The following is a 12,895-nucleotide window of genomic DNA, read 5'->3' as shown; positions in this document are numbered from 1 at the left end:
ATGCGTTGCTAGCAGTAACATCAGTACCTGAAATGAATAGTGAAAATTAAAGAGTGAAAGTCTGAATGAATGCAATGTATAGCGCCAAGCTAATTGCCCATTACAGTAATGTAATAGTACATATAGGCCTACATCTTTATTTCTTGATGCAAGGAGGAGGAATAGCCTAGGTATTAAAGGGAAACTACCGTTTTTTTTCAACCCTATTTTCCTATGTTTTTGTGTCTAAGTGACTGATGGGGACAACAATCTTTGACATTGGTCCAGTTTAAAGCGAGATCGCGTCCACCGCATCCACCCCATGCTCTGCAGCGCCACGTTACATCCCGCAACGCCCTGCTGTGATGTTCATACGCAAAGAGTAATCAGGATCCGGTATAGGAGACTGCACTACTCAGTATGACACGATGTGCCCTGCTATGTCATGAACTTCCACGACTACCTTCAAAGTCACTGTTCCATTATCTTTAATGTGACTATTATTTGCCACTGTTCATCACACCCCCAACCGGCCCCATCAGACACCGCTTACCAAGAGTAGGCGGTGTTTTTTAGGCAAGGTTTTTAGGCGAGGTTTCTTCCTAAGAGGGAGTTTTTCCTCGCCACTGTCGCAATCGCCACTGCTAATGCTTGCTGTTGAGGGAATTACTGTAATTGTTGTGGCTTTGGAATTTAAAGAGTGTGGTCTAGACCTACTCTATCTGTAAAGTGTCTCGAGATAACTCTTGTTATGATTTGATACTATAAATAAAATTGAATTGAATCGCTGCAGTCGGCAGTGGCGAAACAAGCTACAATGTATGAAAAAAATTATAATACACAATTGATAAGAATATATGAGAAATGATGATTTTCTGTTATTTCTTATGTTCGGAAAAAAAATTCAAAGAATGAAAGCCTTTCAGTGGCAAAATAAAGAACTTTTAGTGGACCAAATTGACGATGCACAATTTCCCCCATAGGGTTACATGGCTGCCGGTTACTTTGTTCACACTTAATACTGGACCAATTTCAAAGATTGTTATTCCTATCAGTCACATAGGAAAATAAGGTCCAGGTTGAAAAAAACAGTAGTTACCCTTTAAGTTATAGTTTGATTTAATAAAAAACATAAAGCTTTTTTTATTGTAACCATAAATCTATATTCTTATGAATATAATACTTTCAATTCATTCATCATTTAGCATGACCCTTTAACTGTGTCAAAACAACTGAGAGAGAAAACATGTACTTGAGTACAATAACAAGGTTAGCCTGACCTCTGTTGGACAAATTTAGAAATTACATATCAGACTGTTTTTTTTTTTTTTTTTTTTTACAGGAATTAAAGTAAAAAATTAATAAATTAATCTGATCAGATACATTTTTCATTTAGTTTATCTGAAGACTGAGAGTCGGCTCCTGTCATTGACAGGGCTTGGAATATTTTCTTATTTTTAGTCAGACACGATTGCTTCTTAGTTAGTCATCCAATTAGAAATAAAACAATAATAAAATAATGAGAAACTTATCTGATGCCTCAAGCAATAGTTCTTGCTAATATCATAATTTTAGTATGTAAGATCACAATGATCATTAAATAAAATACCATTTTTATAGCCTTAAGCCCAAAAACAAACTGTGAACCCTTCATTACTGTCACAACACACATTAAATAATCCAGTCATATGATACTCTGCTTATATGGTTATTGACTCACTTGCATTAAACCCTTTCTCCAGTGGAGCCACTCTCAGTTTTGGTCCGCTTTGTATTGTTGTAAGTGTGAAATGATTATTGAAATGGGACAAACATTTAAAATCCAATTTGATACATGTTGAACTTAACACATTTATATCAGTAGGGTGTGATTGATTTATATTTGGCTTTATTGTTTGCTTTTGAAGCATCTAAGTGGTTAGAGAAAAATAAAAACCACCTTCTCTACCCAAAGACTTGGTCTTGTGACACAGAGTCATGGAATATCTCCTTTACACCAATGGCCAGGGTCAGACCAGGGTTATCTGACCTGTGTTATCTGACCTGTTTAACCCTTCTTTTGTCAATTCAAACCAAGCCAGTGAACACGGTCTGTGTCTCATACTGCCTACTTTCACACTTCAAACACTTAGTTTTAAGTACATAGTGTAGATAACGCAAAAAGTACCGGGACCCACTAAAAACGGTCAAAAAGTTCCGTCTGGAACGATGAACCCTACTTGCACTAAACGGGCCAACCCGGTCTCACGCCAGTTCGTAAACAGTCATATTATTTTTATTTATTGATTCGTGTACAGGTCACGATTTACGAACGTTGGGTGGCAGTGGCTCAGTCCGTAGGGACTTGGGTTGGGAACCGGAGGGTTGCTGGTTCAAGTCCCAGTACGGACCAAAGTACAGAGTGTGGATTGGTAGCTGGAAAGATGCCAGTTAACCTCCTGGGTACTGCCAGGTGCTCTTGAGCAAGGCACCGTAACCCCCCAACCGCTCAGGGCGCTGGTCCAGCACTGGCAGCCCACTCACTCTGACATCTCTCCATTTGTGCATGAATAGGTCCTGAGCATGTCTGTGTGTATTTCAGGCCTGTGTGTAGTGATTTCTAACAACGGGACGGTTGTGGTTAGGAAGAGAATAACGCGGAAAGGAACTGCAACACGCCGGGTGCGATCCCGGGTCTCCGGGGTGAAAGTCCTGTGTTGTTTGACCCATCCACCACCCCAACCAACCTCCCTACGTGGATTTTCTGCTTTTCATACTACTCAATACCGTTGTTGTGCTGTGATCACGAAATATGCTTCCCATTTAAATACATGAAATTAAAATTTGTAATCACCACACGAAAAAAACCTGACACAATCGTGTCCTGTTCACGAATCAATAGATTCAATAACGTAACCATTTCACGAAGTGCCATGAGACTGGGCTGAAACGGCCGCCATCTTGACTACAAAGCGGAAGGGGAGGGACCAGGGACCTTGACCGGCAGCTGATTGGATGAACGCGTCACGTAGGTCTGGCTTCTCCCGGATTTCACAACAGAGCATAATGGCGGCTCGGAATACGATCTCATATTGTACGAAAATAGTTCACCGAAATGTGTTTCTGAAAACATTTTAAGCGAGAAATAGGCTGAATAGTTGCTGAATCTGTCTTCATTTCAGCTCGACAAAGCTTAAAAGGTTTCTTTCCTTATACTTCTATTGGATAGTCGCGTCGCATTCAACGGGTTCATTTGCATAAAGATGGGCATCGGCCAGCTTTTTTGACGCGCAGCATTTTTTCAAATGCAGCGCCGTCTTCCTGGGATGCTTTGCGGCTCTACAAATACTTTACAGAACAATCACGTGTTTATTAATTATTATTATTAATCAGTATCTACCTTCCACTCCACGCACTACTACAATTACACTCCATGCCTTTTCTTTTCTGGCGTTGTCTTTAAAAAAAAAAAAAATCTTTGGTGTGTTAGAGCTTGCACGCTGCCTGCGTGACATGCACGTCTCGGGCGCGGCTCGCCGAAAACGCGTGCATGCTAGAAATAGGACCGACGCCTATTTTTCATTGTCATTTTGACAGAAATACATTTAATAAATGACATTTTGATGTTTGAAAGTCTCTAGGTTTTGATATAAATGCAGCTATAAATGTAAATGAAGAACATGGCACGCTATTATTTCATTTAATCAATGGGAAACATCCATGTGTACAGACAAGGCTAGCAGCAGCGCCGCGCCAGACACGTTTCTGGTGTGCAAAGACATAGAAAACGCCACGCAGCCGCCACGCAACTGACACGCAACGGAAACGCCACGTTCACGCCACGCAGACAGTGCGCAGGAGCCCTTAGGGGTTACAGTTTGATTCGCCTCTTCTGCATTTCATTCATTGCAGGTGCAGCAGGAAACAGGTAAGTATACTATAGTGTCGATGTATGACCATTCTAGGATGAGAGGAGAACATATCTCATATTTCTTAACATTAAAAAGTTGCGGCGACCTGTGACGACCCCATTTCTAGACAATGACATAGTGTGTCCTGTTGTTAGCGACCCCTGGTCGTGTGCCACTCACATTGAAATGGACTGTGGTCCGTTAACCCTTTCAAACACAAAGTCAACCCTGGTCAACCAGCAGGAAATGGTATCTGAGGTACTGTAGGGTGCACCATTGCTTTTTCTTCCATCAGTTATACAGAGTTTAAATGATTAAAAGCAAAAGCCATCACAATAAAGTATTTTTTTTTTTAATTTTCTTACATACTGTAAAAAACGAAAACAAGCTCATATGAAAAAAAAACATAGCAAAACAATGATTTCATAAATGCACATCCTGTTTGAAAAGCCTGCACACAGTATACACAGAGGTATATATAGTGAGTTATAATGAGTAGTTGGCACTTGCCCCTATTTAGCATTTGTAAGCAGTATACAAACATTTTGTGAATGCAGTTGTATGCCGCTATAAGGATTTGTGTTTATCCATCCATCCATCCATCTAACAGCAATATGTATGTCTGTCTGTCTGTCTGTCTGTCTGTGTTTGCAGTTTCACATTATACCCACAAGATGGCTCTAGATTACACAGTAAGCCATATTACATTGAGCGACAGGTGTTTTTTGAAACCTGTTTCACAAAAGTAGAATTTATAAATCCACCAACTGAATGCATAAGTAGCCTAAATATCTACATTAACTGACCACTGCTCTGTTTTGAAACCGTCATAATCGTTCCATTCAAGGATTAGGCTCCTAATCATTTGCACAAATTAACTGTTGTACTTTTTGCCTTAAAAGTGAGCAGAAGATAATGTTACTCAGGAAATTTACCATGAAGATCAATTTTCTACACGCTAGAATATAATGCGTACATATCTCTTTCATTCTGTTTCTCCCCCTTTCTCTCATGGGATAAAATATACATTTCCTAAGTCATATTAACTTCCACTGATCGCTTTTAATGCTAAGTGTACAACTGTTTGTTTTTGCAAATGACAAGTGACTCATTGAATGGTTTCAGTTAAGAGCAGTAGTTCGTAAATGTATATTTATAGACTCTCATTCAGACGGTCTGCTTCTGCCTCGCGTTTTCACATTTTTTTTTTTTTACAGAGGCTGAGTTTCCTTCTTTACATATTATATGCTTTGCTTCCTCGTAGTGGACATAGACACTGAAGAAATTGAACTCTTCCAATCTAGAAACTATAAAGAGAATTAAGTGATAAATTCCACGCACATTGTAAACATGAATGTAACAGTATATTCATCAGTTATTTCCCCCCAGCAAAATATAAGGTCAAAAACCATTGGGTGACCTCTCCCTGTTGTTACATGAATGTACAGTAGGCTACACTATATAGTTACTGGTCCAGTGAACTAAGACTATAATTTGGGAGGATTGTACAATTAGGATATGTTCTTAAAATTGTACAATCCTCCTGTCCAAAATACAATGTACATGGAAAAGGAACAAACATGATCCTTTATTGTTAAAGAAAAATAAGTAAAGGTGCATTGGTCCACTATAGAAACACACATGTACAGCACTTTATATATTGCCCTTAGTAACAGACTTCATTTAAAACACATTTGCAACTTTATCAGCCTTTTCTAATTATCTCAACAGCTGCCATAATATATTCATCAAACTTCTAACAACAATATGAACAGCAGTCTTCATACAGCAATACAACAGTAACAAAGAATAATTATACAAAATAATGGTCACAACTTTAAATAATAACTGCTTAACTCAACAGTAATATGTACCTGTTGTATTTTAATGCAGGCTGATAACAATAAGGTAAACCCACTGCTGAGTGAACAGAAAAAGGCCTAGTCGGGACCAGGCTAGCTGTACAGATTAAATCTCCATGGTAACTTAGGTGCCTCTGCTTTTGTGAAACCGAGTCAAGGCTAAATTGAGCCAGGATAACTGGGAAATCCTCGCTTAATCCGCTATAGGTTTTGTGAAAACCTTACCTACTATGGCCACGCCAAGACCCGCCCATCAATAGCATTCACACACTACTATTGGCCAGGCGTCCATGCTTACATGTACAAGTCCTATCCCGTGACCAAGTGGCAAAGATTGGCCACTGTTTTATACAAAGCTTGGGGGGGGGGGCGCGCTATCATTTTCTTGGTCGCTGTTGAGCCAGCTAACCAAACTTTCTTTTGTCTCCCAAGCAGGTGTAATTTAGAGTCATCATTAAGTAACAAAACAATCGGGTCAGTAGGAATTCGACATCCTATCACATCAGATATTATTGATGATGTTTTATTCCAAAACTCATGCACCTGTTCACACTCCCAGACCATATGCAGGAAAGTTCCAGTTTGTTCAGGTTGACAGAACGTGCAATAGGGAGTGGGAATGCCTTTGGAGACGTAGCTCTTCTGAGGAGTCCAATATGTTCTATGGCATATGTTGTAGTGGATCTGCTGGTGATTTGGGTTCTTGGAACAGTGGGAAATATTGTCCCAAACTGTCTCCCAATTAATTACGTTCCCCTCCGAGCTCAGCTGTCGCTCCCATTTCTTTATTATTGGGAGTTCTCCTATGGATCCAAGCTTCTACTTTTCAAAAATAAAAGCTTGCATCCGGTCCGCTGTCTTTGTACTTTGGTGTTTTGGATGTTTTTTTAACTAAACAGTTCAGCAATCATGCTAATGAATACAATTATAATTTTCAGAGCAGCTGAATGCTCTGCTCCCCATGGTGGTGAGACGGGCGGAGGGGACAGACAGGTGTATGGAGGAAGAGGATCTGAGGGAGCGGGAGGGAGTCGGACGCTGCAGGAGATCAAACAAATATGGTGTGTGGGGGGGGGGCGAGGTTGTGAATGGCCTTGAATGCAAACAGTACTAGTTATAAGGAAAATAGGAATTAGGCCTACTGCTCTACTTAAATGCAAATAAATAGGCCTTCTTAGTCATTAATCGTTAATTAACAGTACGCAGTCAATTGGAATTAATTCTTTGGAGGTGAACCAGTTGTACATGATGTACCGGTTAGTTTTTATTGGACATGTTGTGTAATTGTGAAATGAAGTGTAACATAATGTTCATATTGTCAGGAAAATAGCGAGGCTTGGAGCCAAAATGTAGAGTTGAGGAATTTACTGAATAGAAAACTTACAACAAAGAGTGTCCAGAGGCAGGCAGGCAGGCACACACACGAAAACAATCCAGAAGACATGAAAGCAAGGAAGCGAGGCAAGGAAGCGAGGCAAGGAAGCGAGGCAAGGAAGCGAGGCAAGGAAGCGAGGCAAGGAAGCGAGGCAAGACAGCGAAACCCGACGCAAGACAATACGCTAGAAACTGAACCCAAGACAATGAACCGACCCGAGACAAAGACAGGACAAAGACTAAATACACAAAGGTGACGAGGTTGAAACAAGGGACAGGTGACAACGGGGGCTCGGGAACAGGTGGAACACATCAGGGCGCGGCAGACAATCAGACAGGAGGGAAAACACAAGGCAGGGAGTCAAACAAGACAAAACAGGGGGGAGAGGGGGAGAGAGAGAGAGAAACTAGAGAATAAAACAGGAAAAACTACAACAGAAACTCACAATCGTGACACATTTTTCCATGTGACATGCTGTGCTTGGACTGAATGACTGTGGGATAATTTAGCAATTCAAAGAAGAATGACTTAGGAAGTGTACCGATTTAAAACTGTCTCTTTTTTCCCCAAATCTAGTATCTATTTGTTCTTTCCAGCGAACTTCCAGGAAATCATAACTCTGAAATTACAGACCCATAAAATAAAGTGTATACTTGATTCCAACTTGACAAGAAAATCATTCACATTCACTCTCGTCTGTTGGTGGACTGAGGAATGACTAATCTCCAATGTTCTATGTGTAATTAGCTAAGTGTATTGATTCAATAAAGACATTCTAAATAAAGGCATGCGTATAGTGATCTCAAAACTTTGGGAATAAATGCTAAAATGTGGACAACAAATGGGCTGCTGCTAAAACAGAAAACCCCAGATGTAAATGAAGACTGTTGTTCCCATAATCCACTGGGACAGCTAGGCTTCCACTGCATGGCATTCATACTGGCCAACAATGACCCACGCTCTGTGTGCGTGTGTGGTACATGCAGTCAAACACATTTGCTTAGAATTTGTGTGTACGTTGATTTTTGAAAGGTTGTTGACACTTTGCTTAAATGGATCCTGTCAGGATGAATTGGCCCTCAACTACTTCCCTTTTTTCACAGTTCATTCTCTGGTTTTGGAAAGAGAAGCTGGATAATTGGCAGCGGGCACTGTGCTACTGTGCAGCAGTGCTTTTTTATGTAATACAACAGTAAAACAGGCGTCATCGCAGTGGCAACCCAGGCTATTTTTATCTAAGGGATTTACAAAATTAAGGTGAAAATCAAAATCCTATAGTATGGAAAACAGAAATCAATACCTAGAAATAAGAATTTCTTGAACAAAAAAACTCTCTGACAACAAGAAACTTAACACAAACAAAGTGATTAAGGGCACTGACAATGTCACCATTATAGTACAACATATTGTATGTTAGTGCACAGGATTTGAAGATAACTTCTGATGTTATTTTTACCCGTGTAAAAAGAATATATCAGAATCATTTCCCCCTGTTTACAAGCAAATATTTTTTTACATTTTTCAGGCTTAGGTGTATGATTGGTTTTTGTATCATTTTGTCTACTGACTTTCTTTCTCAGCAATCACATTGTTTTGGGTGTGGTGTAAATGAAGTGAAGTAAATAGCATGTTGTCACCATAAGGTGTATAAAATAGGTTGTCACTTAGCAGACAGGGAAGATCCTATCCTATGATCCTATCCGGAAATGGATTTAACGGAAACACAGAGAGGGAGAAATCAAGAGGGGAAATTAGAAGACTGGGGTGAAGGAAATTTTGCATCCTTTTCAGTGTCAACTTGTTACTAAAATAACTAAATAATGTTGTGGAGCCAGAATACTGGGAGATTTAACTGACTGATATAGCAGCTTTGATTCTCACCCTGACCAAAAAAACCACAGGGCCTCACACTAATCTACCTCTCAGACCTCATTACAGTTACAATATACAAACCTGCATGGACTCTGCTGTCTTTTGATTCTAGTTACAAATAGTTTTTTTCTGCTCTTATATTACACTATACACTATATAATAGTATTCTCTTCCATTTCTATTTGCGTAATAGTATTGTAATATAACTATATTGTGTGTGTCTATTACATAAACTCCACAGATATTATATATAACATTATATAATCCAGGTATTATTATGTAAAGCCTATTGTACAACTTATTCATATGCTTAAACTATATACTGTATGTATATAGTTCACACATGTTGGACTACTGGACTTCTTTTTCACAAACATTTGCACAAATCAGACATATAGCCTAAGGTATTGTAATGTATGTAGCTTCTAAAAAATCTTATTTTATTTTGTTGATTTCATTCAAATATATCTTTTACCTGTTTTCTTATCGTTCAGATTGTTTCTGTGCTGCTGTAATGTGAATTTCCCCTCTGGGATCAATAAAGCCTTATTGTAAAATCGTATATATTATTTCTTTTTTGGTGCACCGTGCACTTTGAATGTATCTTGACTTTTTTTGTTAACTTTTCATTTCTGCATGTTATTGGTAACACATGAAAGAGCTCAAATGAAGTCATTCTTTTTTTTTTTTTAATTGAACTGACTTGAATATATTCTCCTCAAGCAACACAAACCTTGGCACTCTCGTCTGGACAGAAGCAGTCTCCAGTAGGGCTGTGCTCGATTGAAGAAATTCTTAGTCGACTACACTCATTCAGTTGAATCGACTAATCGATTAGTTGATTTAATCAACAGATCTGTAAATCTGAGTTTCTCCGCAAAGAATCATGCAAAAGCACCACTTTAATTATTGGGTTTACCAGAGATGTGCTTGTATGTTTCTTGTTAATAAGTCATTCAGCAGGAAAAAAAGAAAAAAAAGAAATCTAAGTTGACTAAGACCAAAACGACCGATTAGTCGACTAATCGACTAAGAGGGAGCAGCCCTAGTCTCCAGTCAATCATGCAGTGTCATCCACGATAAAGACTTATGGGTATTAAGGCCATTATCAGTTCCTCAAACCCTAATGACCGGTGGTTCAGTAACAAACAACCACAAATGTCACAATAGTTGGGAGGAGCAATAGTGAGTGAAGTAAGTCTCGCTCGCACACACACGCACGCGCCCACCCGTACAGTAGTTACTGTACTTGCTGAGTGGGCCAATAATACAAGAGGAGGGAGGGGGATCAACATTCCATTAAACATTCCTCTCGCGGGACTGTCCTGGTTGAAACATCGCGAAGTTTCCTGCTATTTAGTATTTTGGTGGTGGTGGCAGCGGCAAGCCATAAGCAACGAAAGTCCAAGTCCAAGAAAGGTGGAGACTCCTGGTTAACTTCCTGCCCAATACTGTTGAAGCACCACCAAGAGAGAACTGGGGACGCTGCTGCTGAGGCTGCTTTCTGCTGCTGCTGCTGCTGGGGCTGCTGCTGGGGCAAGGACGAATGGATATACCGCTCACTTTAATAGTTTTCCGGCAGTGAATCGACTAAAAACACTTTGTTGTTGATTGTACACCTACTTGGCTAGACGGAAGCTAGCAGTGAGGCTGTACGAGATTCCAAACATTGGATAGCGAGGCGGTGCGAAGACAGGAATGGGTGAGTTTTCCATGATGTGGCGCTTATGTTGTCTTTAGCTTAACGTTGTATGTTAACTGTTCCTTTTTTCGATCCAATATACAAAGCAAGTCGAACACACGTAAGGTATCCAACCAAATGTCAGTGACATAAATCATGCTATCACCGTTTGCCAGCAGGGAGTTAAAGTTAGCAAGCCTTTTAGCTAGCTAGTTAGCCTAGCCAAATAGCTGCCTGGTTAACTGGATAACGCCACCTCCATCCTTTTGGATTTGGCTGCATGTCTAGCTAATGTTAACATGAGCTAACGTTACGTCAAAGCTGATGTCAACATGGCCTATACTGTAACTTTAGCAAGTTGATTGAAATTCCCAGTTTGTTCTCGCCTGGCTGTGCTCTGTAATCCAGAATTGGGACTAAATGTGTCGGACAAACTCCACAGACTGGAAACTCCAGACATTAAGATAGCTTCTTATGATATAGTAACGTTATAGGTTAATTTCCCCTTTTGTAATTTGCTTTAGTTCTGATGTAAGTGTGCAATACGTCAATTTTATTGTACACACAGTGTGTCTTGACATTCTTTCCGTGACACTGACAGTTTTACTGTAAATTCCCATAATGAAATGCATGTAATGCTTTGCTTGTCACCACTTAACACTGGACTAAACGCACCAAGGTGCTCTTTGATGTGAACCCATGACCCCATCCATTAACCTAACAACTGTGTATTAAAATGGCCTGATTCTCAATGTGATGGATGTAAACTAAACTTCCACTGCCAAACTTAAAACTCTGTAGTAACAACCAAAGAGGGTTGTTGTTACTTGATGTGATATGCACAAGTTGAACAATGAGTGGATAATGCTCGTTTGAATTTTGTCACAGAGCAGACTGCTCTCATAAAGTGGCGTATGTATGACACGCCAATGACAACCCTTCGTATATACTTATTTTTGGGACACGGTGTTGGATGCTGTCCTCCTACTTCAACGCCTGACGAATCTATCTCTTTCTCTCCCTGATCCTGTCTTTCACTGGTTGAAGCCTGAAAATATTGTAAACAAATTAATAACGTAACTAATTCCACTGGTGGGACTGTTGAGCTCTGTTTCAGACCGATAGCTCCGGTTCAGGCTGGTCCTCATCCTCAACACGTGCCTTTTTCAGTCGCGGAAAATACTTTTCAATACTCATCTGGATTGAAGCAGCAAACATTCAGTGTAAGAGTAAAAAAAATGACATAACACTATTTATAATATGTTTATTTGATTCACAGCTGCTATATAGTGTTTTGACCGCGACAACCCAACTGCATTTTACCGCAAACTTGCGACTAGTTAACTTTCTAACGCAGGCGCAATCGCTTGTTTGCTAAGAGTCGGGTCGGTGATTGTGAATGTGTGATTGTGTAAAGGTGTTCACGAGATAGATACCAACCTTTCGTGAACTTGTGAATTTCGCCAGCCGTCTTCTCTCCTTGATGGAGACAGATACTGTGTGCACGGTGGGCTCGATGGTGTTTTAAGCCTCCAACGTTGCCTTACAGGCAGCTTACCCTCACCTTAACCCTAACTATAACCATTGCCGCACTGCCTGGAAGACGACGTTGGGGGCTAAAAACACCAAACACCATGCTGTGTGTGTGTGTGTGTCTGTGTGAGCGAGACACAAGTGACAAGGAGACGGAGGAGAGCAGGGAAAGGAAATGCAGAAGGAAATGTGTTTTTAAATAGTGTTTAAAAATAAAAAATATCGAAACGCAATGTGCAGCGGCCGGTGTTGATAGCTCAAAATGTGTACAGATAACACGCCATTTGGCTTTAGGAAAGTGGCGTGTATGTTTACGCAAAGTCGTGATGCCATGTTGCACGGAAAGTGGTTGTTGTGGTGGTCCTGCAGACGGAGTGTAGAGGAAATGCTCTGATCTGCGCCTATGTCTGTAAATTGCAAACGTCTTTACTGTATCATGACACCAGCCCACTGCGTCTCGCTATATGTGTCTGTGGTTTGTGTGGTTGTGTGCAGTAGGACTTGTTATAAATAAACAACAACTTTGCTATGTTGTAAAACAGGTTTCAGCCTAGCCTCGCTTAGCCTTCACATGTGTAAGGTTGCAGATGGTGCTTTTTGTCATTGTAATTCAGAGAACTGTTTAAAAAAACCAAAAAAACGGCTTTGCATGAACTGTGTTGCTTACACTTAGCAAGGAATAGTACAGTGATGCACCACAGTG

At 40.2% G+C, this 12,895-nt stretch overlaps 1 protein-coding gene across 2 annotated transcripts in view; it reads left to right on the top strand.

Moving 5' to 3' along the window:
- Positions 1–10,272: 10,272 nt before the first annotated feature.
- Positions 10,273–12,895, top strand: part of LOC120546734 (CD2-associated protein) — an 89,032-nt gene continuing 86,409 nt past the window's right edge. Inside the window, exon 1 of one of the 2 annotated variants that reach the window (XM_039781890.1) lies at positions 10,273–10,680. In XM_039781890.1, the coding sequence (XP_039637824.1) occupies positions 10,677–10,680 (4 nt within the window). In that variant the 5' untranslated portion in view covers positions 10,273–10,676. The remainder of the gene's footprint in view (positions 10,681–12,895) is intronic. The other variant, XM_039781889.1, reaches the window with a different exon arrangement.

Source organism: Perca fluviatilis, chromosome 18 (genome assembly GCF_010015445.1).
Source record: "Perca fluviatilis chromosome 18, GENO_Pfluv_1.0, whole genome shotgun sequence".
NCBI lineage: Eukaryota > Metazoa > Chordata > Actinopteri > Perciformes > Percidae > Perca > Perca fluviatilis.
The sequence above is the reverse complement of the archived record's forward strand: the minus strand, read 5'-3'. Positions and strand labels throughout refer to the sequence as shown.